The sequence below is a fragment of the Thamnophis sirtalis genome, unplaced genomic scaffold (assembly GCF_051295495.1).
Source record: "Thamnophis sirtalis isolate CommonGarterSnake01/CBP01778 unplaced genomic scaffold, rThaSir2_p1.2 scaffold_15, whole genome shotgun sequence".
Lineage (NCBI taxonomy): Eukaryota > Metazoa > Chordata > Lepidosauria > Squamata > Natricidae > Thamnophis > Thamnophis sirtalis.
The window spans coordinates 2,026,240-2,053,738 of NW_028261395.1; the positions used below are offsets into that span (position 1 = coordinate 2,026,240).

General features: G+C 40.0%; 2 protein-coding genes across 10 annotated transcripts in view; one reads left to right on the top strand and one right to left on the bottom strand.

Annotated features, from left to right (window-relative positions):
- BTAF1 (B-TFIID TATA-box binding protein associated factor 1) overlaps positions 1-9,150 on the top strand; it is a 77,868-nt gene extending 68,718 nt beyond the window's left edge. For both annotated transcript variants that reach the window (XM_087702285.1, XM_087702286.1), the window contains exons 34-38: positions 745-897; positions 2,526-2,737; positions 5,258-5,417; positions 5,853-6,023; positions 7,601-9,150. In XM_087702285.1, coding sequence (XP_087558411.1) covers positions 745-897; positions 2,526-2,737; positions 5,258-5,417; positions 5,853-6,023; positions 7,601-7,750 — 846 coding nt within the window. In that variant the 3' untranslated portion in view covers positions 7,751-9,150. The remainder of the gene's footprint in view (positions 1-744; positions 898-2,525; positions 2,738-5,257; positions 5,418-5,852; positions 6,024-7,600) is intronic.
- Positions 9,151-22,806: 13,656 nt separating this feature from the next.
- The window catches only part of CPEB3 (cytoplasmic polyadenylation element binding protein 3), an 82,139-nt gene continuing 77,446 nt past the window's right edge, over positions 22,807-27,499 (bottom strand). For all 8 annotated transcript variants that reach the window (XM_087702291.1, XM_087702290.1, XM_087702292.1 and 5 more), the window contains 2 exons: positions 24,705-24,886; positions 22,807-23,166 (listed from right to left, as the gene is read on the bottom strand). In XM_087702291.1, the coding sequence (XP_087558417.1) occupies positions 22,939-23,166; positions 24,705-24,886 (410 nt within the window). In that variant the 3' untranslated portion in view covers positions 22,807-22,938. The remainder of the gene's footprint in view (positions 23,167-24,704; positions 24,887-27,499) is intronic.

A 27,499-nucleotide genomic window follows, 5' to 3' on the forward strand; every position in this document is an offset into this window, starting at 1 on the left:
TTGAAGATTTAAAGATAAAATATATTTATAAATGTGAGCTTTCATAGCACCTATGAAGGGGGAAAAAAGAAAAGCATCTTTTGATAGAATACTTCAAAAAGACATACTTAAAACAAGAGGCTTTTTGCAAGTGTGTGTAAGTGTAAAATTCCTAAGAACTGCAGAACAAACCCAACAGGATAATAAATGAAAAATGAATAAAACATTTAAACATATAAAAAAAAGGATAATAAACCTGTTTGAAAAGAGCTCTTAGGAAAGATTCCCTACGAAATTGCTCAGCATCAAAATATCCAAAGATATTTTTGTTATCTATGAAAGCCATAAACACATCTGCATATAGTAGTTTGTATCCTTAGAAAAAGAATCTCATGGGATGAAGAAACATTTTGGATAAAGGGGTAAAACAGCTCACTGGAATTTCAAAGATTCTGGGCCAGTTAAGAACAAGCTCAAATCCAGGATGGGAAATAATGCCATGAGCAATAATTTACTACCTCTGCTAAAACAACCCCTTTCACTTAAAACTCCCAACAGCCTTTCTCTTTCTCAGTGTGAACACTAGTTAATGATTAAAATCAGTTGTGGCTGGCAATTGACAAACCAGCCATCTCCTCTCGTTTCTTTGCAGAGGGTTTCACATTTAACAGCCGCCTACTGTGTTCTGCCATGTAGGAAGTCAATATATCTTGAAAATCTTTATGCTTATTTGATTTCTTGTTTTGTGGCTTGTTTTCTAAAAAGGCATTGCAGTATTTAAGGAAATTGTGCAATCACCCAGCACTAGTTTTAACCGCTCATCACCCAGAACATAAAAGGATCACGGAGAAGCTTGCAGCGGAGAATTCTTCTCTCCGGGACATCCAGCATGCGCCTAAACTCTCTGCTTTAAAACAGGTGGACAAATCTTTGATTGTGCATTTGATTTATTAGACAATAACTCTTCCACATATATTGGATTTATTACGTTTATTACATTTATATTGGATTTATTACATTTATATGCCCCCCTTTTCCCCGAAGGGGACTCAATATTCAATATATTCAGAAAGACACTTCTACTAGCTTCTAGAACAGGCGCATCAAACTTGCGTTGTCACGTGACGTATCGTGACCTTTCCCCCTCCCCCTTCGCTAAACCGGGCATGGCCAGCGGGTGACACATCCGGGCCCTTGGACCCAGGAGTTTGACAGCCCTGTTCTAGAACCTTCACCGTGTATTAATTAATTGGTGGTTAAAAAAAAATATCTAGAAATGTTAAGAAGATGAAACAGTGGAGAAGGCAACATGAAGCATATAAAGTACATTTTTATATGTGTATTACATTATTACATTATTATTACATAATTATTATATAATATAATTATATTATTATTGCATTAGTACTACATTAGTATTATTACATTAGTATTACATTATGTGTAACTAACAGAAAACTTTGTTGCCATCTTAAGTTTAAAGGTTCTTTTTTTAAATGAGTCAAACTCCTTGGGCTACCAGGGGATTAAGAGTCTCATTCCGGTTTTGCCATAACTTTGTAGTAAATTTTTAGTTATTTAAAAATAGCAGCTAGGTTTCAGTTATTGGTGTTCACCAAATTTGAAGTGGTAATTTATTATTTGGTATAATTCTCAGCTAGTATTTAGTATCAAAAAAATGCCAGAATTTGAGCCTGCTGTATAAGATTCAGTGCGACTCTATTTCACAATTTGGTGTACTAGAATATAAAGATGTCACTTTTTATTTTTTTCATTTAGTCCAGTATTATTATTATTGTTTAGTTTCAGGTTTCTTTTTATCCCGCCTTTATTATTTTTATAAATAACTTAAGGCAATGAACATACTTAATACTGCTCCTTCCTCTTATTTCCCCCCCCCCCCCTACATCTAACAACTCTGGGAGGTGGGTTGGGCTGAGAGGGACAGACTGGCCCAAGGACACACAGCTGGATTTCATTTAAACTGTGTCTCTGGAACCTCCGAAGCTGAGATTTTTTTCAAATCTCCTGGTCCTTAAATAGCAAGAATGTGAAAGGGAAAAAATGCTCTCATTAAGTTATTATATTCCACAGTCACAATGTAACTTCAAATGCATTGTAATAGTTCAGATCTTGGACTGAGGCCAAGTGCCAAATGTGTGACGTTGAGTGCATTTCCCTGTAAGCCAGGGGTGTCAAACTCAAAGCCCTCAGGCCGGATCTCGCCTGCAGGGTGCTTAGATCTGGCCCACAGGGCCACCCAGGAAGATCGGTCCGCAAAAACACAGCCTGGAAGGGCCGTGTTTGAGCTGCAGGACGTCAAGCTGTCCATGCCCAGCCCAGACACATCCACTCCCCCCCCCCCAAGGTCAAACTGATGTGGCCCTCAATGAAATTGAGTTTGACACCGTTGCTGTAATCCAAACCAACCTCAAAATGAGATAGAAATACAATAATCAGTATGTGAAAGTTTCTTGGGTGCTCTTGTGGGGAAAAGGCCTCGAGAAGCTGGCTGACTGATGGTTTCTTTCTTGTTGGTCTTCAAGCTATTACTCGACTGTGGCTTAGGAAATGGCGGCTCTTCAGAGAGCGGCACCGAAACGATAGTTGCCCAACACCGAATTCTCATCTTCTGCCAACTGAAGAGCATGCTGGACATAGTAGAACATGACCTTCTGAAGCCTCACTTGCCCTCTGTGACCTACCTGCGATTAGATGGCAGCATACCGGCTGGTCAGAGACACTCAATCGTCTCACGGTAAAGCCAACATTGTTTGTTTAGATCTATTCAAAGCCGCGTTCCCCCAGCCCCCCTTTTTTGGCTGACATAGATGTGGTTTTGCTGTTAACCTTAAAGTGTTCACCTCACCTGGCCCCTGTATGTGAGTTCCCCTTGCCCATCAGCATATGTTCCATATGCCCCCTGGTATCTAATTGGGAAATCTTTCCTCCCCACTATCTAATGTAAAGGTGTGTATAAATGGGGCCATTCACGTGGAATGTAGATAAGACAAATCTATGCTCGGTACAACCCTGAATCTCAGGGACATCCAGATCAGTGGTGGGTTGCTCATCCCGTTCCAACCGGTACGGTTGGGACTGGTCTGGCGGTGTCCTCGTGCACACGTGCAGTTCACGCATGCGTCTTAGCGCCTGCGTGATGCTCCAGCTGCTCGCGGAGAATCGCGCAGGTGCTGTATGTGCCATGCGCCTGCGTGGAAGCGCAGAAGCCTTCAAAGACCGGTAAGAAGGGCAGGCGGGTGGGCCCTTCGACGTTCCCGGAAATTACTTACTTCCGGGTTCACCGACCAACCGGTCCACGGGGACCGCCGCGAACCGGTTGAAACCCACCCCTGATCCAGATCTGTGGCTTCTTTGACTCCATGTTTGAGGTGTAGAGGTATTTCTTTCCCAAGAAGGGGGAAAATGCTGATTTAAGAAGAAAGAACAACACATTCTTCGTTAAGGAGAAAAGAAAAAAAACAAATCCCCTCCTTGTCAGACGGAAATCCTGCTGTGATCCTTCCCAGGGTGAGAAAACAGCCAGCAATGCTCTATCATTGAAGCCTGCTGCTTTGCTCTCTGTAGTAACCCCTCATCACAACCAAGACTTTCACAGCGCAATAGCTGTCTTTGAAAAAACGAAAGCTCGTCCGATGGAGGTAGACAAGTTGAGGCAGGGGGAAAAAATGTCACGTCCTCATGTTTTCCTACTGAGAGGACTCGGCTGAAATTTCATGAAGCTGACATTTAATTAAAAGTGAAAGGTTGCCTTTAGCCACCCGTGTACGATGGCGGCACAAATCTTTGGATGGCGGCTTCCAAACAGCTGGACGTGTTTTATATCATTGCTCCTAATCTGCAATGGATTTGAGCGTCCCTGGGTGAAATGTCTTTTTGGATAACTTTTCCGTCTCCGAAGTGGGGCGTGGGAGGAGTCACAGCAGGGTATTGTGACGGCCCATCTGCCCGGAGACTGAGGCCACACCTCTACCCCTCCTTTGACTCCCCAGATTAACTTTAGTCTTCAGCCCAGAAGGAGCTAAATACCTGGCTCTCCTCGGCCCGAATTTTTTTCCTTTTCCCCCCCTTTTGAGTTTTTACCTTCGGAAACTTTTTCCTTTGGACGAACTTCCTCTTGTGCGCTCTGCGATCGGCCTGGCACAGGAGCCAGAGAGCAGAACTTGTAAATGTTCCTTATTGAAACTTCAAAAATCTTCACTGGTGCCAGTTGATTTCTTTAAAAGTCTTAATTACTACATTTGCGGGTAGGGGTGATTCCTGGGGAGGGAAATGCTAACCTTTCTTCTCACCCGACCAAAATTCTCCTATTCTTAATCTTCTGGATAGTTTTCTGGCTGTCTTCCCTATATGAAAGTCTCCAATTAATTCTTCACTTATTTCAATAAGCCGCTGTTAATCTTTCATTTCACAAGGGGAGCCGTTGTTAGAAACGATGCACCGCAAAACAAGTGATTCAATTTCACCTTTTGTATTTGTAGGATGATATAATAACAGCAACCTGATAGAACATCAGTAATTTTAGATTAGATTGGCTACAACTTAAGCATTGTGTGCTCTACATGGGGCAGCCCTTGAAGAGCATTCGGTGACTTCAGCTTGTCCAGAATGCAGCCGCACGAGCGATCGTGGGTGTACCTCGGTTCACCCACGTAACACCTATCCTCCGCGAGCTGCACTGGCTGCCTATTGGTCTCTGGATACGCTTCAAGGCGCTAGTCGTCACTTATAAAGCCCTTCATGGTATTGGACCTGGGTACTTGAGAGACCGCCTGCTGCCAATTACCTCCAATAGACCCATTAGATCCCACAGATTAGGCCTCCTCCGAATTCCATCCGCCGGCCAATGCCGACTGGCGACTACCCGAAGGAGAGCCTTCTCTGTGGCTGCTCCGACCCTCTGGAATGAACTCCCCGTGGAGATTCGAACCCTCACCACCCTCCAGGCCTTCCGCAAAGCCCTCAAAACCTGGCTGTTCCGGCAGGCCTGGGGCTAAAGAGCTTCTGCCCCCCTTCTCGAATGGTATGACTGTTGTATGTTTTAAATTATGCATTGTTTTTGTGTCGTTTTAATTTTCTGTTTGTATCCCCCTTCCCTGGTTGAGTTGTGAGCCGCCCTGAGTCCCCTTCGGGGGGAAAGGGCGGCATATAAATAAAATCAACATTCAACATTGTAGCCAGCAACAGTAGGATGGAAGTAGAGAAGTGACATCTTCATTCCACCTGCAGTCATTGTTGGGCTTATTTTAATTGACAGGTTCAACAATGACCCATCCATAGATGTGTTGTTGCTTACTACTCATGTTGGTGGACTGGGCCTTAACCTGACTGGAGCTGATACCGTGGTATTCGTTGAACACGATTGGAATCCAATGAAAGACCTCCAGGCAATGGATCGAGCACATCGTATTGGACAGGTAAAAAAAGATTAACCGAGATCGTTGAAGATAAGCTGACATTTCTGAAACCAATGCCGTATACATGGTGAATCATTTAGGCTTTTGGTTTTCCTGTTTTTGTTTCTTTTAATTTGTTACCAAAATACTATTTAATTTGATTTATAACATTATGTTACTATACTAATACTACATCAAACCTGAAAGGTTTTAGAGTAAAGACAGGGACTGTATTTTACAAATGAAATGATGAGTCTGAAAAAAACATTTAAGCACGGTTTGTGTTCTTACTGCTTTTACATTCAAGGCTTGTGAAATGTCACGTGTGCATCATTTATTTAATTGTTCTTTGTTCCTCTAATTGGATGCCTTGTTTTGCTGTGTGATTATTTTTTAAATAGCTGGCATATGTGTACGTTTTCCACTAAACCCCCACAAATATTAACTATGTTGCAGAAACGTGTTGTTAATGTTTATCGCTTGATAACAAGGGGAACCTTGGAGGAAAAAATAATGGGCCTTCAAAAATTCAAAATGAATATTGCAAATACAGTGATCAGTCAAGAGAACGCCAGTCTTCAGAGCATGGGGACAGACCAGCTTCTTGACCTCTTCACTCTGGATAAGGTAAGATACAGATTTATGGGGCGACACGGGGCCCTGTGCATGAAACTTGGGGAAGATCATCAAGATGGGCTCCCATATCATCAATATGGAAATTTACCCAGATACACATCTTGGGCCCAGGCCAGCAAAGTGATATGCTAACGTCTAGTCTTAATGTCTGGAGCCTGTGTGGCTCTGGATGGGGAGTCAGACCCAATCCTCAGAGGTACAGAGCCGAGGTGGTGCAGTGGTTAGAGTGCTGTATTGCAGGCCACTTCAGCTGACTGCTATCTGCAGTTCGGCGGTTCAAATCTCACCGGCTCAGGGTTGACTCAGCCTTCCATCCTTCCGAGGTGGGTGAAATGAGGACCCAGACTGTGGGGCCGATATGCTGACTCTGTAAACTGCTTAGAGAGGGCTGAAAGCCCTATGAAGCGGTATATAAGTCTAACTGCTATTGCTATAGGGGGGCGGGGAGAGGAGAAGGTATTATATAGATCCGGAGTTATTCCCTTTAGCCTTAGCTGCACTTTCCCATTTGAGGTGGCTTTGCAATCTGGGAGTTGTCGCTGCACAGCTGCTTGTTAAATGCCATTTGCCTCATTTTTGTTTGTTTGTTTGGCGGCTGTCCAAATGGCTGCACATGCTTTAGTGACCTCTGGCTGGACTGTCGCAGTGTACTCTACATAGGTCTACCCTTGAAGACCCTTTGGAAGTTGCAGCTGTAGCAGCATGGATAGCCTCAGTATGAGACATCTCTGCGTTCGAGGTGCTACCAATTCTCTCCCATGTGCAATCCATGGTGCTGGTCATCCTGCCCATCCCAAGATATTGGGTAGAGTTGATGCACTTGCAGCCCCGTCAATTAAACCATACGTTGGAAAGGAGGGCGTGTGCCTTATCTGTTGTACTGCTTGCCCCCCCCCCTTGAAGATCCATGGTTCCCATCCTGTTGATGTTCCAAAATGTTGTTAAAAACCTGCCTGGCCAGCGTGTGACACGCCCGGCCCATGGACCATGTTCTTCTAGAACAGTGGTTCCCAAACTTGGCAACTTTAAGACTTGTGGACTTCAACTCCCAGAATTCTCCAGCCAGCTCTGCTGGCTGGAGAATTCTGGGAGTTGAAGTCCACAAGTCTTAAAGTTGCCAAGTTTGGGAACCACTGTTCTTAGGGGTAGAATAGTTAGGCTCGGTTTCTGTTTTTGTAAGATATAGAGCGTGTTCTGTCTGGACATACGGTTTCTTCTGTTCTTGATATTTTTACTCTTAAAAAATATAAGCTGCCCAGAGTCTCCCTGAAGTTAAGCAAATATAAACCTAACGAGTCGAATAAAATAACGTTCCTAATAGATCTAAAAACGAGCAACAAATAATGAGAGGTATTTTGCTTCTGACCACATTCACTTAATCATTTAAGTTCCCTCTCCATTGAAGCTTAAATGATTCCATTGAAATGCTCAAGTTTTAAATTATCAATGTGTTGCATAAGTAATGATTTCCAATATTTTCATGTTGTTGCCACACCGAGAACATAGGCACAGATTTTAACAGGTGTTTTCTTTTTTTCCTCCACGTTGTTCCTCCAAATCTTTTTAAGGACGGAAAAACTGAAAAATCAGATGGTGCCACTTCTGGTTCTGGGAAAACCACCATGAAGTCAGTCCTTGAAAATCTTGGCGAACTCTGGGATCAAGAACAGTATGATTCAGAATATAGCCTGGAAAAGTTTATGCACTCGCTCAAATAACCATCCTTATGGGTTTTTTTTGTTTTTTCAGCTGATATTCAGCATATTTCAAAACATTTATAGTGGACTTCCCCGCATCACATGGAAGAAAAAAAAAAAACGAAGACTGATGTTCTGCATAAAGCCAACATATTCTGTTGGGATAGTTAAGTCTTAAATACTTACATCGTTAAAATTCTAAATTGCAATTTAGCTTTCCAGAATAATTATAAATTCTTATAGTTTTGCATACGTTGCTAAGTATTACACCTTCATTCAAAATAGGTTGGCCATTTCCCCTTTTCCTGAACCTTTCAAATTTTCTGCAGTTTGTTTTTGAGTATTTTGTTACTTTAAACGTGGCTTGTTTTAATGGTACACTGTAGGAATGTTCGGTTTAGCTATTCTGAATAATTCGTTCACTTCAGGTTGCGCATTGACATAATAACAGCAAAGCGTCCTGGAAGACACTGAGGATTTAATTGAGCTTTGCAAAAGCCTAAAGTTTCCCACCTTTATATATTTAAGTATGTGGTGCTCTTCGGTCTTCTGACATTTTGAGAGCAGTTGACTTTTTAATAAAATGACCGAAAATGGCTAACAGGCCATTTCTACATCCTGTTTAGAGGGTGCTATTTTTATTAGTGTTTGTGGGTGTATATAATGGCAAGAGCCTAGTCAGCTCAGAGATCTAAAGTATGCAGTAGGTTTCGATGTTATATTTTTTTGTAAGAGAGCAAATATATAAAAATAGAGCTTTTCCAGCAGTAATTCTTATAAAATAAAGAATCCACGCTGGAAAAATAACCCAAATGCACTAGCGCACGATCCTCTTAAATAAAAAAGGGCAAGGTTTTATTTAGGGATATAGCTTAAAAAACACCCCTTAGAAATAACCTGCATCCAAGAGAATAAAATGTTGAACTGAAATCATGTAATAATACAGATTTAAACAGGCTGTAATAAAAGAGAGTAAAAATAACTGTTGTACATTTTTTTTTAAAAACCCGTATTCTTAAAGGGAGTCAGTGGTGACATGTCTTATGTATAGATGTCTGTACCAAATGCATACACCGTTTTCTAAATATTTTAAGACAAACCTACATAAACACTTTAATAAATAAGTATATGTATAGATGTCATATCTAAGGTTTGAGCATGCCTGCACTTCGGCTTCAGAGCTTGAAGAGCTGCGAGGCCTTTGAAATGTTTAAGTCATTGTTTTTAAACATTTCAAGAGGAAAAAGCAACAATAAAAAGGCTTACGGAGCAATATTGTTTTTCAGCACTCAAGATATGAATGATGAACCTGTGTCATATTTCAGCAGATATACAAACTGCCATACTGTAACATTAAACTAGCATTCCTTGGCAAAAAAAAAAGAAAATAAAAAGGCAAATTGGCATTAATTGATCTTTTATATGTTTTGTGACATTTTTCTTCCTGCATCCTGGGTTTATAAATGTTATACGTCCATGGAAGGGAAAAAAACACATTGTCTCTCATTGATAAATAGCGTGTGCATGTTTCCATAGCAGGGAACACTTTTACAACTTGAGCGATCCAACTTTTCTACTCCCATGTTGTATGGAACAGTGCAGTAGGATAAAAATGCATCTAAGTTCAGGTGCCAGTAGTAGTAGTAGCAGCGGTGGGTTTTAATGTTGTATTATGCTTTTAATATTTTAATGCTTACAGAATGTTAAAATATTTAAATTTAGTAGCTGGAGCAGTGGGGTTGTGCAGTGAGCCAGAACACACAGTTGTAACTGATGGGTTGAAGAGTGCGGGCTCCCGCGCGAGGCGATCTGTGCTGTGATTGGCTGCTGTGGGTGCGGAGGGGGCGTTTCCCTTTTTCCCGGCTCTTTCTTCCGCGTGCTCTGTGATTTACCTCATGGTGTTCCTGCTTTGTTGATTTACCTCAGTGGTTCCCAAACTTGGCAACTTTACGACTTGTGGACTTCAACTCCCAGAATTCTCCAGCCAGCTCTGCTGGTTGGAGAATTCCGGGAGTTGAAGTCCACAAGTCTTAAAGTTGCCAAGTTTGGGAACCACTGATTTACCTGATGATACACTGTTTGCTTGACTATTATAATTGTTGTATTATAATACTTTGCTTAAAGAAAAATTACGTTGCAGGAAACGCGAGAAACGTTTTGCTTGACTTTGTATCCATAGTTCTGTTAATTTTACCACTTCTTGTTAACCTAACGCTAAACGTAACCCTAACGCTGTAAACCTAACCCTAACCCTTAACCTAACCCTAACCCTTACCTTTATGTGAATCGGCTTGCTTTAATTTTAATTTTATTTCAATTTTTAATTTTTTCCGTCGCGCTGTGATGACGTCACATGCGCGCTTTCGTCGAGCGCGATTTTGTCCTCCGCGGTTTTGACGGGTCACGGAGCCAGTTTGGTATAGTGGTTAAATGCATTAGGCAGGAAACCAGGAGAGAGTTAAGTTCTACTTTCTTTCAGCCTTAAGAGACAACAGCTAACTAATTCTAAAAATCCTTGCGAAGAAAACCTCAGTGACTTGTCTTGGCCCTCTCCTCAAATTGGTCACAATTGAACAGAAGAAAAGGCAGCAATTAAAGCCGCTGGATTAAAGCGATAGCATGAAGCCTCCAAAGGTGGAAGGCCATTACCACTTTAATCATCTTCCCCAGAAAGTGAATACAGCAGTTGAGATTCTCTTGCAATCAACGGCATCCCCAAGAATTTGAAATTGCAAAAACTCTGGGCTGCAAACTCCTTCCCCTTCCATATATCCGGCTGCTCGTAATTAAATGATTCTCTCTGAAGACAGTTTCTTCAGTTGAAGTGCAATCATGGCTGCTTTGGGGAGAAGAGAAACATTTCCAATTACACAAGATTAGATCAGACACTGATTGCTTCCTATAATTATCGGGCCAGGAGAGGACAGGTTTGTGTAAAAAGCTTGATAGCTCTTGGATGCAAAGATTGCCACCCTATTAACGCTCGGCCAAGATCCCTGAGATTTATAAGCCAGAAATAATCCAACATGAAAGTGGAATTTGTAATGTTGATGCCTATCACCTACCCTTAATGCTGATACCTAATTTGAGGCAGATCCAATTGACTGCAAGGAAAGATGCAAACTGTTTACTACAACACTGTTCTGTCTCTCACCCGCCTATCCATCCAACATCTCAACGAGGAAAATGTTTCTCCAAGCGGAAAAATGATGGTGGGTTTTTTTTTTGATAGCTACGAAAGCAGATACACCCAAAGGGTTTCAAACAGAAGGTAAGTGGTGGCAACTTCAGGAAAGGATGACAAAAGTGGCATTGCTCCATTTTAAAAGAGCCGAGGTGGCGCAGTGGTTAGGGTGCAGCACTGCAGGCCACTTCAGCTGACTGTTATCTGCAGTTCGGCGGTTCAGATCTCACCGGCTCAAGGTCGACTCAGCCTTCCATCCTTCTGAGGTGGGTGAAATGAGGACCCGGATTGTTGTTGGGGGCAATATGCTGACTCTGTAAACCGCTTAGAGAGGGCTGAAAGCCCTATGAAGCGGTATATAAGTCTAACTGCTATTGCTATTTTGGTGCCAAAGCAGACCTGCATGTTTAACTACAACTTGGTGGAACCAGTGTGATGTGGAGAAACTCTGATCACAAATGTAAGATGCAGTGCAAATTCTCACCTTGCAAACCAGGTTCACTTAACAACAGTGTTACTAATCTAACAACTGCAGTGATTCACTTAACAAATGTGGCAAGGAAAGTCGTAAAACGGGACAAACTCACTTAGCAACTTAAATTTGGGGCTCAACTGTGATCATAACTTGAGGACTATCTGTATTACACATACATCCCTAAGATGTAGGTTGAATCTGCAGTATGTGGGCTAAATCTAAACATTTACTCTGAGTGCAGGTAGTCCTCATCTTGTGACCATAATTGAGTCAGGAATTAAGATTGAAAGTTTTGCCGGTCATTAAGAAGATCACCATGGGACCACAACCAATTTTACAACCTTTTTTTGCAGCAATTGTTGCCCTGATTATCAAGCTGGTTGTTAAGCAAACATTATTATCCACATTTTTGTTTGCCAGAAATAGGAAGAAAAAGCGAATTTCTTGCAGGGGAAAAAAACCCCATTTGCAAATTGTGATTTTGTGACTTCGGGATGCTGCAAAACCACCTTAAATGTGAGTCAGTTAGCCAAAGCAATAAAACAGGAATTAAATAAGAATTGCCGAAGCTGGAACTTTAAAGGCAGTTTGTGAGTAGCCCTGCGGGGGAGGTTGGTGATTATTTTGGCCATTAAGCAACTTGCCATGTTGAGGAGATCAGTATAGATCAAGGGTGTCAAACTTGATTTCATTGAGGACCACATCAGGGTTGTGGTTGACCTCGGGCGGTAGTGGGCCTGGCCAGAGTGGGCGTGGCCAGCTCGACGTCAATTGTGTCGGGAGCGCCTGTGGTGGCCCAAGCGCTCTGCCAGCAAAAACGGGCTCACGAGCTCCGTTTCCAGCTGCAACAGTCTCCTGCAACCCTCTGCCAGCGAAAACGGAGCGCAGGAGGCCCACATGCAGCCCTCCCGAGCTCATTTTTCACTGGCAGAGACCCTGGGGTGGTCCACAGGCCAAATAATAATATCTATCCTTTGAGAACTCCCCTCTATCTCAAGCCTATTCAACTAGTTATCTCTAAAGCAGTGTTTCGCAAGCCTGGAAGCATGAAGATGTGTGGACTTCAACTCCCAGAATTCTGGCTTGGCAACTGGAGAATTCAGGGAATTGAATTCTTCCACATCTTCATGCTTCCCAAGTTTGAGCAATATTGCTTTTGATAACTGTGTAGGTGTGCGTTAGTTGCGGGACATATATACAGCGATAGTGGGATTCACTTACCTTCGCTACCAGTTTGCAAATGTGAGCACACTGACACATGCGCAGAAGGTTGTGCGTTACTTTGGGGCGGGTGGGTGGAGCCTCCAGGAGCTGCTACTACTGGTTGACCTGAACCGGTAAGAGCTGGCTGAACACCACCTCTGATATACAGTACCTTCTCTTACCTACAACGGATGTTCTGTGTGTGCATATAAATATAAATAAAAATATCTGAATCTTAAATGCGAATTCCATGCTCCCTTTAGTTTGCCTACCAGATTGCTCCCCATTAAAGTCAATCTATTTTAAAGCACCTTAATGGGATGGCATCCATTAGAACGGAATAGTCTTCTGTTTAAATGATTTATTGCCTAAGAATGCGATAGACCAGTGTTTCTCAACCTTGGCGACTTTAAGTCCTGTGGACTTCAACTCCCAGAATCCCCCAGCCAGCAGAGCTGGCTGGGGAATTCTGGGAGTTGAAGTCCATAGGACTTAAAGTCGCTAAGGTGGAGAAACACTGCTATAGACATTTAAGATCTAATGTACCGTATTTTCCTACCAGTCCCTTGAGCTGTAGTTAGCTACTTTAATTGAGTGGATAACAACTGTGCCTCTTTAAATATATTACGTGAAACAGAACAGGAAGTCCTTACGACCACAGTTTCCCTTCCTAAGCAAACTAGTTGTTAAGTCGCACATGGTTTTACAACTATGGTTAAGCAAATTACTGCTGTTGCTAAGCAAATCTGGCTTTAGTAACTTTGGTCACTATGCAAAGAGTTGTAAGTTGAGTACTGCCTGTATTTTCATAATAAATAGCTGAATTATTCCCCCACCCCACCCCCAAATAGTGTGCTGGGTTTTCTCCTGCTGCCCAAACAGCTGATTATGCCACTAAAGATGGTTCTTTGAAGGAGCCGAGGTGGCGCAGTGGTTAAATGCAGCACTGCAGGCTACTTCAGCTGACTGCAGTTCGGCTGTTCAAATCTCACCGGCTCAAGGTTGACTCAGCCTTCCATCCTTCCAAGGTGGGTGAAATGAGGACCCGGATTGTTGTTGGGGGCGATATGCTGACTCTGTCAACCGCTTAGAGAGGGCTGGAAGCCCTAGGAAGCGGTATATAAGTCTAACTGCTATTGCTACTGCTATTGTCGAGAGCCAAGGTGGCACAGTGGTTAAATGCAGCACTGCAGGCCACTTCAGCTGACTGCTATCTGCAGTTCAGCGGTTCTAATCTCACCGGCTCAAGGTTGACTCAGCCTTCCATCCTTCCGAGGTGGGTGAAATGAGGACCCAGACTGTGGGGATGATATGCTGACTCTGTAAACCGCTTAGAGAAGGCTGGAAGCCCCATGAAGCGGTATATAAGTCTAACTGCTATTGCTATTGGCTTAAGCTCCCTGGATTCGAATGGGAGCACTAGGAATGACCCAGAACAATCCTTGGACGGTAGTGTACCGTCAAGAGGTGGCACGACGGCCATTCCTCAAGCCAAGCTTTGCAAACCCGACAGCCTGACATTAGCGGGGAGCGGGGAGGGAAGAGAAGTGGAATGAAAGGAGTAGATGGGGAGGAAGGGAAGGGAAACCAAAGCACACCGGCCGGGCCGAGGAATGAGGAACATCTGCTAACCAAGGTCACCTATCAAAAACAGAAACCGAAGGCTCGCTACTCAATAATTTACCAGCACCTAATTGGTCATTTGTTGGATGGCTTTTGTGAGAACCAGCTTTGCTATTCTTCTGTAACCATTTAAAGTACTCCGTAAAGTATACTCTTGGCAAAACAATGGCCCAAGAGTCTTTCTTCACTGGATGAATGAATGGGATCTTGATGACCGTAATTGTCAGTAGGAGTGATTGGAGTCTCTCTTATCATCTCTTCCCTTCAACTATTCATTTTGTCAAGCACGCCCTGGTTTTAATTGCACTCTACAAAGCTTTTCTTACTTTTTTTAAAATCTACATTTGAACTGACTGGTTGAAGGCTAATCTATTCTAGAACCTCCTTGCTGGATTTTTATAGTTTTCCTGCTTTTTTAATGTTTACTTTGGAATTCAGAGCCATTTTCACAGCAAGGAAGCCAGTGGTGAGAAAACTCAACTCTCTGATTTACATCTATATTCCATTTGATTTACATCTATATTCCATTTGATTTACATCTATATTGGATTTTACTATGTAAATATGTTTTATTTCATTTCGTACAGTCACATATATACTGTGCATAACCGGGGCATATAACATTGAACAATAAACACAGCCCTCCCTCTTGTCAACAATACCCCCCAAAATAGAAACCCATATATTGGATTTTACTATAAGGGTTTTTGTTTTTATTAGTTTTTCAAAAAACTAATTTTTTAACGTTTGATGGGGAAATTCCTTTTTCTTTTTCTTTTCTTTTCTTTTTTCTTTTTCTTTTCTTTCCCACTCGTTTATATTCTGTGAAATTTTATATCAAGTTTTCTCTGTGGATGTTTTGTTACGGTACGTCTTTTTTTTTTTTAAAAGACCTGTCTGTCATTACAGTGTCTACAAAAAGAGAGAAAGCCTTTGAAAAAAATGCTGTCTCACCAAATTTATTTGAAAGATTTTAATTAAAAATTTGATGGGTCAGCAATGGTTTTGAAGCAAATCCAGGATTATTACTCAGGGCGGAGAATAACAGTTGGACCCGATTTGAAGTCCGATGGATTAAAATCTGGGTTGGGACTGCAAAACCTGAAGGCGAAAATGTTTCATCCGACAATTGCAGGCTGTGTTGAAAAGGGCAGGTAAGTCCTCGACTTACGGCCACGATTAAGCCCTATTGTTGAGTGAGACACTTGTTAACGCTTTGCCCCATTTTACGACCTTTCTTGCCATGGTTGTTAAGCGAATCTGCAGTTGACAAGCTAGTAACCTGGGTGTTAAGTGAATCGGGCTTCCTCGTCGACTTTGCTTGTCAGGTGACGGCAAAAGGGAATCACGTGACTCCAGGACACGGCGAACGCCATAAATATGAGCCAGTTGCCAAGCATCTGAATTTAGATCTCATGATCGTGGGGCTGCTACATCTAGATGAGCTGAAACAGTTTAGAGCAGTGTTTCTCAACCTTGGCGACTTTAAGTCCTGTGGACTTCAACTGGGGGGGGGGGATTCTGGGAGTTGAAGTCCACAGGACTTAAAGTCGCCAAGAAACACTGGTCTAAACTGTTTCAGCTCATCTAGATTCTTATCAATTAAAACAACTAGAAAAGACAATTTCTCATTCGGTCACCGTCTTCCTTCATTTCTACATTATTTTAAAATATAATCACTACAATTTGACCTACACACAAATATCTAAGTTCAGAATAGTTGAAGAGAGCTGAGATATTGTTTTTTCAACTATAGGAATTGGTAGACAAAGATTCACAACTTTTTCTCGCCGTTATCACCTCAATGGTCCCGTTTATTAATTTTCTTTATAACTCTTGCTTTTAGGCAGAGGGATGGCAATTTGCTACTGAAGAAGCCCTCTGACTCTCTCAATAGATCTCAGTGATAAAAGTGTAACACAAGTATAACACAAGAACCTATGAAACAAATTCCAAAGAGGAAATAAAAGTTGTGTTATGAAATTTTGCTGAGGAAGAACAGAATGCTGTTTCTCAGCAATTGCAAAACCGCAGTGTGAATCTTTCTCCTCTTCCAAGAAACGCACTTGGTTTTTGCCTCAATGTACAGAATTCATCTGACCCCCCCAGAAATGACGACAAAATGATTGTAATCTTGATAGTGAGAGACAATCTCTTAGGATCCTACTAAGTCAGTGGTTCCCAAACTTGGCAACTTTAAGACTTGTGGACTTCAACTCCCGGAATTCTCCAGCCAGCTCTCTTAAAAGTTGCCAAGTTTGGGAACTCCACTGTACTAAGTAGATACTATGCCTCTTGCACTTGTGCAACTATGCTTTGGCGTCAAAAGCTCTGGATGAATTCTGGCGATATGTAAAACGAGAATGAAAACACTACTTAAATGTGTGCTCTGTTAAAGTATAACGTGTAGCCCGACGTGGCACGACATAACCGCGAACGTCAAAAGCGCGCCGACAACACCGTGGCGCTAAAACCGCGATGTCAAAAGCGCGCCCACAACAGCGCACCCACAACAGCGCGCAGACAGAAGCGCAATTTAACTTAAGGTTTAGGGTTAGGGTTAGGTTTAGGGTTATTTTTAGGGTTATGTTACAGCGCGCTTCTGTCGGCGCGCTGTTGTCGCGCGGTTTTGACGGTGCGGTTTTGTCACCGCGCTTTAGTCACACGCGCTTTAGTCTACCGCGGTTTTGTTGTGGAACCGTAGCCCGAAGGTGTGTGTGTTCTTTAAATTTCCAATTTCTAATTCGGTTGCATCTCCCCTGTTGCTTTTGTTTTAATACTCAAAGGATGACAAGTTTCCGTACTTCATACAACTAGATTTAATAAGTTATTACAGAAAAAAAAAATTAATTCCAAACTACAAAGTTGAAGCAGTTGTAAGCAATAGCAGCGTGGAGCTTCATGTTTTAGTCACAGTTCCATACAAAGCATTAGTCCAAGCCAAAAAAAGTAAAAAAATAAAAGGTTAAAAGCCTTTTAGGGTTACTAGCAAAACCAGTTTAAAGAGAAACATGTAATAAAAGATATGGTACACTGGAAATTAGTCAGTTGGAAAAAAAAACGAACAAGTACAGAGATCTTAGCTGTGAACACTCATCTCCATTATTTTAGACAGCAAATTACAAATACCTAATACTTTATACCCCAACAGAACAACATCCAGAAATAAACCGGCAAAAAAAATAAAAATAAAAAAATAAAAAGCAGAAATGATTTTCCTGTATTAGCACCCTGGATATCTATTTGTTGCTAAACAACGTTAAATAAATTTAAAATGTGCAGAATAAAACAACAGGCTCTTGCTCTTCTCCTGTTCAGGAGTAAAATCATCGCATGAATATTAGAACAGATTCTATGGTTAAAGACAGAAACACTACAACAGTAGAAATTAAGAGAACTTTTTCAGTGGGGAAAAAAAAGGGAATGCTGACATTATACAAACTGGTGTAAAAAGCAGCTCTACACAAAAAGGCAGGTTTAACAAAATAGTTTAAAAAAAAACCAATCTGTGACTAATCTTTCACTCGTATCTTGCAAGTAGAGATGTCACAATACTGAAATATTAACGTAGGAGATTTTTCTCCCAGTAAAGCACTGTATTTTTTTTGTACTACTCTAACAAAGATAATGAAATCTGTAATAACTGCATATTTGTAATACGGTTGTCTTTTAACCCTGCTTTCCTACAAGGTGTGTAGGCAGGAGTGTAAGCACACACTCAACCTCATCCCATTCTTGCAGGGGGAAAAAAAAATTCTCCTTCACTTCTACTGTATTATGCTTTTACAATTTGTGTATAATTCCAACCATAGAACCTAGAGTCTAAATGTTACTATTTGAAATTGCCTGTACATTACTTACAAAGAACTCACACAAAGGCCAACTCCAGATGTTTCCATCAGAGATGGTGGGGAACAGCTTCCCTTCAGCTGAAGTCCTCATAGAATCTGATCATGGATGTATCTGGAGAAGGCCGTCGTATTGTCTGTTTATGTAACACCATTGTGAGTTTGCAGGATCTAAAGCAAGGTTTTTTCAAACTTGGCAACTTGAAGATGTCTGGACTTCAATTCCCAGAATTCCCCAGCCAAGCTAGCTGGGGATTTCTGGGAGTTGAAGTCCACATACAGTATTTTCAAGTTGTCAAGTCTGAGAAACGTTGATCTAAAGCAGTCTTTCTCAACCTTGGCAACTTGAAGATGTCTGGATTCAACTCCCAGAATTCCCCAGCCAGCGTTCGCTGGCTGGGGAATTCTGGGAGTTGAAGTCCAGACATCTTCAAGTTGCCAAGGTTGAGAAACACTGATGTAAAGGAAGGGATAACAGTATCCAACTTCCACACAGAAGTTTTGCTAGTATTGCAGTAAATGGTAGGACAGGCAGAGGTGGAGATGAACTACACAAAATGATGCAGTGTTATTTTTCTTTAATAGCAGCAACGGATGCTGTCCTTATGCCGTAAGAGGCCTAACACAAGAAAGGGAGAAATATACAAGCAGCTTGAAAAAAAGTGCTCAGATCAGGTAATAAGGGTTCCTATTATACATGCGTTGGGTAGCACTAACTATGAGAAACTTACACTGTATGGGTTACACTGTTAACATTATGGAGATACTATACAATTTCCTCCCTTTGTTCTGAATTACCACGTCAAGAGGCGCAAGGGAAACGCAGCGTGAAGGGACAGGTTTAATAAATAAATAAAAAGCATGGCAGATCACCGAGAAGCCACTTGGGAGAGATTTAAAAGGGAATAATTCAAAAGAAAAAAGGATGGATGGTTGGGTGCGGAAGAAGGGACTTAGCCAAGCCTTAATTGCTGCGTAGTTCCATTGCTATTTTTCACCCGTTCACCCATTGTGCCCATGGTAATAATGGTGAGGATGCTAAACAGCCGAGATTGTAAACCTGCTATTTCTACAGATTGGAGTGAATTACAACAGCAACGGTGTTTTATTTAACATTGGTGTTGTACGAATCTAGACAGCGAACTGGTACTGTGACATCCCTATTGTCTTCCTAAATCACTCTGATAAAGGAAAAAGCTTCTAAAAAAGTATCACATCATTTCCCTGCTTCATTCTGTAATTTTATTGCCCAATTATTCATTACAGTTTTTTCAATCGTTTCACATATCCAACCATTTTCACACCATTGTAAACCACATCAGCAAGTTAATACATAAAGCTTTGCATTTCAAAAAACTAGACACTTTTAGTAACAATATTACAAAGGTTTTTTTTTAGCTTCAAAAATAACCGAAAATGAAAAAAATAAACTTTTAAAGAATTAGCATCATAAAATTAATTTATTCCAAGTAAAAATACAAAATAATATTAATGACATTGACCAGATATGAAAGCCTCTCCCACAAACGACTATATTAATGGTTGAGAAAGCATTCCTTAAAGAAAATCCGAAATAAAAATGAAAAATATGTCAATGTTTAAATTTCTCTTAGCAAAAAATCTTTCTAAAAATAACAATGAAAATCTGTCTCAGTACAAAGGCTACGTTACTATTGAAAAAATACCAGCATGAAGAAAAAGGTACATATTTTGACAGTAGAAAAATGATCTTCGTGAATCACAATGTCTAAAGTTTGCAATGAAAATAAATTTGCAATAAAGATTTATGCCTTTTTTCTTTTTTCTTTTTCTTTTTTATACAAACGGTACAAACAGTATTGCACATAACAACAAATAAGTCGAGGTTAAGTTGCTTTCAAAAAGAAAACCGACTAGTTCAAGTCTCGCACGGAGGGAAGGCCACGCGTGGGCCGGTGGTACCCAGGGGGGGGGCTCCTTCATCCAGTTGTAGTTCAGAACACTTTTGTTTTAAAAAATAACTTCTTTTCTCGAAGGACCCTCTTAGAATAACGGGGGTAAGATATATTAACAACCTGGGGGGTGGGGGGGCACATTCATTTACAAAACAAAAGGGGACCTTGTTATAATTTAATAAACTAAAAATTATCTTTAAAAAAATACAAACAGAAGAACTCTCACAATTCTGGTCAGTCGTGCATAATCGCTTGATTATAAATATACAAATTAAGGGCAAAACAGGTTTTCCACCTTCTGTTCACAACTTTCCAGCACCAAAGCAGTTTTTTTTTTTTTAAATTTCCTCGCTGTACTCATTTTAATCTCATTGTTTTACATAACTTTCCCCCCTTTTCTCCTTTCTTCCCAGCTATGTTTGTATGTGGAAAAGGGAGATTTCTTCATCAATGTTTTAATTGTTTCACATAATTAGGTAGACTTCGGTAGGATAGCTATGATCTTCAAACACAGTTATAAAGCTCTAACTTCTTCATTTTCAAAAACGCAAATAAGCATGAAAAAAATAAAGTTACCCATCTGTTAAATCATTTCCTCACAGAATTAAATTAATATATATTTTTCTTCTGAATAAACTTACTTAGAAAATATTTTCTTTCCTATATTTCAAAATTGAGGTATTGCAAAAGATCATGTCAGTCAGAAAGCATGCCTTTTTTTTCTTTTAAAAAACAATAATCTGCCAACTATTGAAAACTGTCTAGTTACAAAAAGTAGTGCATAACAAATCTTGTATAGATGAAAAAAAGAAAGGGGAAAATAAGAAGAAAACCCCAAACGAATCGAAACAGATTGCTGGGCTAGATAAAGCAATATCAGAAAAATGCCCAGGAGAAATTGCAAAAAGGGATACCAAGAAGAATGAATTATTTTTAAACCAGTAAAAAACTATTTTTTTTTTCAACAGAGAAATATTTTCTCCCCCTCCCACCCACAAGCCAATAATTCCAACCGAATACAAAAAGAAAATGTAGAAAGTTACAACATCAACAAGGCCATCACAAGACTCAAAATGGGGACATTTCAACGTCTACTAGGCGGCGCCATATCCAGTCAAGACTGTCCCCAGACTTCCAAAACTAGGGATGGGGTGGGGGGGCAGAGAACGAACCCACAGAAAACCCGGAAAAAATAATGTACACATTCTCACATTTTCATAAATAGCACACCAATATGTGTTTATGCGTTTGCCTTGTAGCCCCATATTATATGCTAAAAAAATGTCCACTGTTCAGGTTAGATTTCAAATATATTCAAGCTTCACAGGATACATCCAGGATTTAAGAAATTAAATATCATACCCAAGTTTAATTTTTGTACGCAGACATTTCTTTAGCACCGCTATTCCCAATCAAAAAGGTGCCCCCGTTTTATCAGACGCAATCGAAGCTGGTAGTTTACATATGCTGGCGTGAGCTCGTTGGTTCCCTGGACATGGAGCCGCAGCTACATAAATAGCGCCAGCCTTTATGAGACGGGAACTAAGAGCTCAACACTTCTTTTGTGAGTGTGCATATGTACTTGTGTCTATGGTTGAACTTTCAAGAGAGTGTGAATGGTAGACATAGAGGCTTAAACAGTTAAGTTTGATCACAGTACTAGACATAATCACTTTACTATATATAAAATAAATTGCACAATATAGAGCAGAGCACCGCAAAGTACTTCGTCTATCATTCACAAATCTGTTTTAAGGATATTTCTACATCTATTCTTTTTTTAAAAAAAATATCTTCTTGTAATATAGGTGATACGGCTACGGGCTGATTTTAATTTCAGAAGCATCTATATAGACTTAGTCATGCCTTCCTCCAGTCGGTAACCTGTGCGTATGTGTCTGTGTGTGCGCGTGTTTTAAATTATTTTATTGAGTACTTTGTAGCCTACATAGAATCTTAATTGGTACGCTGTGGGCAGGTTTTTGTTATTCGACATCTATAAAAAAAATATTATTGCATGCGTCAACCTGGTTATAAACATGCAGTCAAAACCATTGACCATCCTTGGAAGCGTTCTGAGTGCTCCACTGATCTTCTTTTCAGCAGCCATCACTGTTTTAAATCACACACGCTTATCTTTTTTTCAACGATATACCCTAGCTCGAATAGAGTAATGTGGTATTAGTAATACCCTCTTAATAGCAGCAAAAGCTATTGCAGCATACACTTACATAACACTAAAAGGCCTAAACAAATAGGAAACCCTCAGCACAACAGAAAACGGGGTGGGGGGGTGTGGGGTGGAGAAAATGCGATCCGGCTTATGAGGTATCATCCTTATCATCAGTAAAAATAGAGAGCAACTAAATATCGTTTAGGGTTATTCCTACTCTGAATGATTGCTGAATATCCATTGTAAGTTTTTGCTACATCTGCCACCTCCTTGCAAGTGTTACCTTTGGTAAATCATGTGCTGGGGGGGCAAATCAAAGTTTCTGAAAATAAGTGCATGCTCCAGTTTCAAAATAAAAGTACATAATTTAAAAATAAAAATAAAAAGTCTTAATCACATATACACCAACCCAATGGAGGCTGATGAACCATAGATAGCGGTCTACTCATTGTTAGCCGTGACAAGTCTCCGGTAAGAAATTAAGGTACCAAGCAGATGTGTTTGTGTGAATCAAAGTGCAAAATCAGTACAGTTACACTCTGCTAGGCTTGTATTATACTGGACGTAGCGTTCAGTAATGTGACTGTAAATAATCATAATCATATCATCATTATAATCATAACCATCATCATCATAATAAAAAGACCCATCTCTTCATTAAAGTCAAGGATGAATGCACAGATTTCCAGAACACCAAAAGCCCTGAGGCAGCACTCCGTTCCCCCTTCAATCCAGTTGGCTCCAGTACTGCTGGCCTTCGGCCCGGGCCTCAGCTCCAACGGAAGGGCACGTGGCGGGGCCGGTCGCCTCCTTCCTTCACGAGCGGCTTGTGGAACTCCCGTCCAGCCCGAGAATGAATGCTCGCCCAACAGTATTCACAGTAATACTGCAAGCAGGTAACATTGGCACAAAAGAACGGGGCAAATTTTCCGCCACAGCGAGTACCCTGGCATTCATCACACATCTGATCATCAAGCACGTATGGCTTTACTTCCACCTGTAAAAAGAGGCGGGTGCAGAGTCGGTCAGTAAATAAGGAGCATTTGGGAATGAGCCTGGCACGTCAGAATCGCCACACAACCTCTAGCGCAACCTCTCACAAAGTAGAGAAGAGCCAGAACATCCCAAGGTTTTAACACAATGAGAAAGGGCTTTTCAGCTTTCAGACATCACATATATTGAACAGGAGTGGTAATTTTAATTGGTATATCTTGTCCTATCGTGCTGTTGCAAATTTAAAAAGCTGTATCAGAAAAAAAAATAACTAACTTCACTCTTCTCATAAATTGTAAGCCTGTTATGGCACAGAGCCTGTAGATATAATCTGGTGGAGATGGCAGTGGTGGAAATACAGTGGTGTCAGCTGATGGCTACACTTGAACACAGCCCATTGAGTGAAAGAGGGAGGCTTTTCATTTAGAAGATATAAAAATATAAATATAAAAATATAAATTATATCTTCATTTAGAAGATATAAAAATAGACATGGAAAAAGGGAGAGTTATCAGGGTCATATATTATTGCAATTATCTCTTGCAGATCAGGGAACAAGAAGAATGAATGGGTAAGAGTTCCTTGTTATCAATCCTGCAGCAAATCTCTTGCTATCAAAATTCTAGTTATTGATTCAGCAATTTGAGCTCAGGATCACAGCTACATTTCCGTATTTCACAGTATTTTGTAGGAAAGCTTGGTTTTTGTTACGTAAATTACCAAAGAAATTCTGCCTTTAATTTAATCATTGATAAAATATTACTGTCATTTCTTTTCCTATTACAAGGAATGTTTAGCATCTCTTTTTTGTCAAGTTTTAACGTCACTAGAGATTTAGAACAGAAAGGCCTATACAGGTATTCCTCACTTACTGACCACAATTGGGATTGGCAACTCTTTTGCCAAGTGGCACAGTTGTTGTGTGATGGCATGGACTGTGCTGATTTATGACATCAGTTTCCGCTATGGTCTTTAATCGAATCACCGTGGTTCCTTAAGCACAATGTTATGTGACCATAACATGTGACCTCTTCCAGCTTCTCCTTTGATTTTGCTTATTGGAAGTTGGTTGTGAGGGTCACAACAGGCAATCACATGACTGTGGGACCCTGTGAGCATCATAAATGCAGGGAAGTTGCCAAATGCTGTGATGGCCACTAATCTGAGGACCTATTGTAAGACTAATTTTTACTGCCATCATAAATTCAAAGAGATGCTGAACAAATAATCGGGAAGGGCGAATCAGCCGTATATGAGTATGTTCCACATTAAACTATAATTAACCTTAATGTTCTAGTAGAAGTTCTATCTTTCTCACACTGCTTTATTTTTCTTGTAAACATATTAGACACTACGATCAAAACATGTACTCCTACCTATTCTAACACACTTTTGAAAAATGTACTAATTTATATTATAGCAACTGTAAAGCAACTTTCAGCGGCATAATCCTGGATTATAGATCAATGAATGGTCCAACTTCACCAGGCATCTGTGCAACTTGTCCGCAGCGTTAAGCCAACCCAAGGATGCTTCACTCACCCGTTTATCGATGTCATTGTGCTGGAGCTGGACAAAGCGCGCACTAATAGCGGCAATATAGCTCTGCTGATTGGAGAAAGCCACTCTGCCAGCACCTTTGGGGTACTTCAACTCTGGGTCTGTATCAATGCCAGCATAGCAGACTCCTCCATACAAACGATCCATAATCATAGCTAGTTCAACTATAAGAGATTGAGATTGAGATTTATTAGATTTATATGCCGCCTTTCTCCCAAGGACTCAGGGCGGCGTACAACAATTAAAAGAAACACATGATATAAAAGTTTAAAAAAAATTAAATGGAATATCCCAAACCCAATTAAAATTGACAATACATTTTAAAAAAAGAGAGAGAGAGAACATGAATATGGTAAAATGGCCATAAATTTAATCTTCAGAATCTCCGGCACTTCTATACTGTTACTATTTTTACTTATTTCTTAGGACGCTAATCCCTCAATTGTCTTCCATTAACTACAAAACATTGAGAGCAGTGGGGAGGGGCAAAAGGAGTTAGAAAGACCTTCCTCAAATTGAACATGGAGTCAACCCTCAAAAAATCTAATACAGGACACCTCTGACCTATCACACAAGAGACAAATTTACACAGAAAAATTTGATTAGCCATAAGAAAAGAATGCCATTATCAGCACACTATTATAACTTAAAAAACCCAGTTACACTGCAATTTTAACCATTAAAAGTAATAATAGGTAATATTTCAAAATATTTTTTTAGAGTATATGTTTACTTGAGATAATTAATGTAAATATCAAATATATTTTGGATACCAATTATCCAAAGGAAGAGATTATTACCACCACTTTAAAAATCCTCTCCCTAAACTTAAAATTGAAGCCATCAGATACATGCCATATCAATAAAAATAGAATAGATACATCAAAATCAGTATTCCGTATTTTAAAAAAATCTTGAGCTGATTTTAAGTAATCAAATGGAACTAGAGTAAAGCAATCTTGATATCAGCTATGGTTAAAAAGACCTATTTAAAGTAGAAGAAAGAATTAAAGGTCCGTCTGAGAAAGCAATATAAAAGGATCTAAACATTATTAAAATTATTTAGGACAAAATGTAAAAGAAACAGATAGAAAATAAAGTAGCAAACAAGGCCACTAATTAAACATATTACCAATATTGAGGCAAAAGCTAAAGTATTGGCCAATGCATAAGAACGGTTTCTCTTTTGGAACATGTTGCTTTTATTACTGGATTATAGTTTTTAAAAAATCACATTTCAGTGAGTCTACCAATAGTTAGAGAGTAGTAGAGGGTTGTATACAGCACATAATCTAAAGAAATAGATATAATTAATTATTTGAAAGAAGTCTCAGTTCAACCTGTTTTAGAATAACAGTAGAGGTAATTCTCAATTACTGACCACTGTTGTGACTGGCAATCTCATTGCCAAGTGATGTGGTCATAATGTGATGTGGTCATGTGACCATACCAGATTTACAATGTCGGTTCATCAGTTCCAGCTGTAGTTATTAAGTGAATAACCACAGGCTGTTAAGCACATTACTGGACAGTGGATTGACTTCCTTTTAGCTTTCCTAATGAAGGTGACATATGACCATGTGTCAATGGGACACTATGACCATTGTACATGCATGCCAGTTGTCTAAGTGCCCAAATTACAATCACATGACCACAGAGAGGTTGCAATGGCTACAAGTTTGAGAACCGATTGTTTGGTGTGCTTGTAAACTTCGAATGGTCACTGAATGGATGGGGGATAAGGGAGGAATATCTGTAGTCATTCCCAAAGACAGGAGGTATCATACAGGCATTTCCTGATATACATCTATCCAATTAATGAACCAATATGATAAAATAGGCACGTCAATATTGGTCAACAGATTATGATTGGTTACTATATTAATCTGGATTAAATTGGATTTATCAAGAGTAAGTAGATTGGAAATCCAATTCTTAATCCAATATTCAAAATTCTTAATCCGATATTCTTAATATTCTACGTGGAATTTTTTTTAAAAATGGGCTTTTTATTCTAGATGCTTACGAAGTTCTGCAATATGTACAGTAGGTATAGTAATAGTCACGCCTTTTAAAAAAGGTTTTAAAGTGTAAAAAATGCCAAATTCCAATGTGATTTTTATTCCCAAGAATGTCTCTGGAAACCACCAAATGTGTCTAAAAATGCTCTAAGAGAGAATACAAGCTAATAAGGGAAATATATATATTTTGGAATTGGACTATGGGCATCTGAAAAAGTGAGGACTATTTGATTCTTATATCCAGTGGTTCCCAAACTTGGCAACTTTAAGACTTGTGGACTTCAACTCCCAGAATTCTCCAGCCAGCAGAGCTGGCTGGAGAATTCTGGGAGTTGGAAGTCCACCAGTCTTAAAGTTGCCAAGTTTGGGAACCACTGTCTTATATCATTATACAAATGACAATTTACATTCTTATACAAGACATCATGGGGCAATTATATACTCTCATCACTTGTACAATGATGTCATAATACATCTGCTTATTTTGATGTCTTTAGGGCCTATTACAGATGCTGCTGAACCTGTTACATTTTGTAAATGGAAATCCCTTTCCTCAGAAGTCGTTTTGTGAATGCACGTCAAAATTCTAAACGAAGCCATCAGTCCAAAAAATTTGGGGATCTGAGACATATGCTAAAGAACTTGCACTTTGCAAATTTGAAGTGAATTCTCAAATATGTACCAAGAATTACCAGGATTTTTATTTAAAATAATCTGATGTTTCCAGAGAAAGACTTTAAATATTAACTATATATT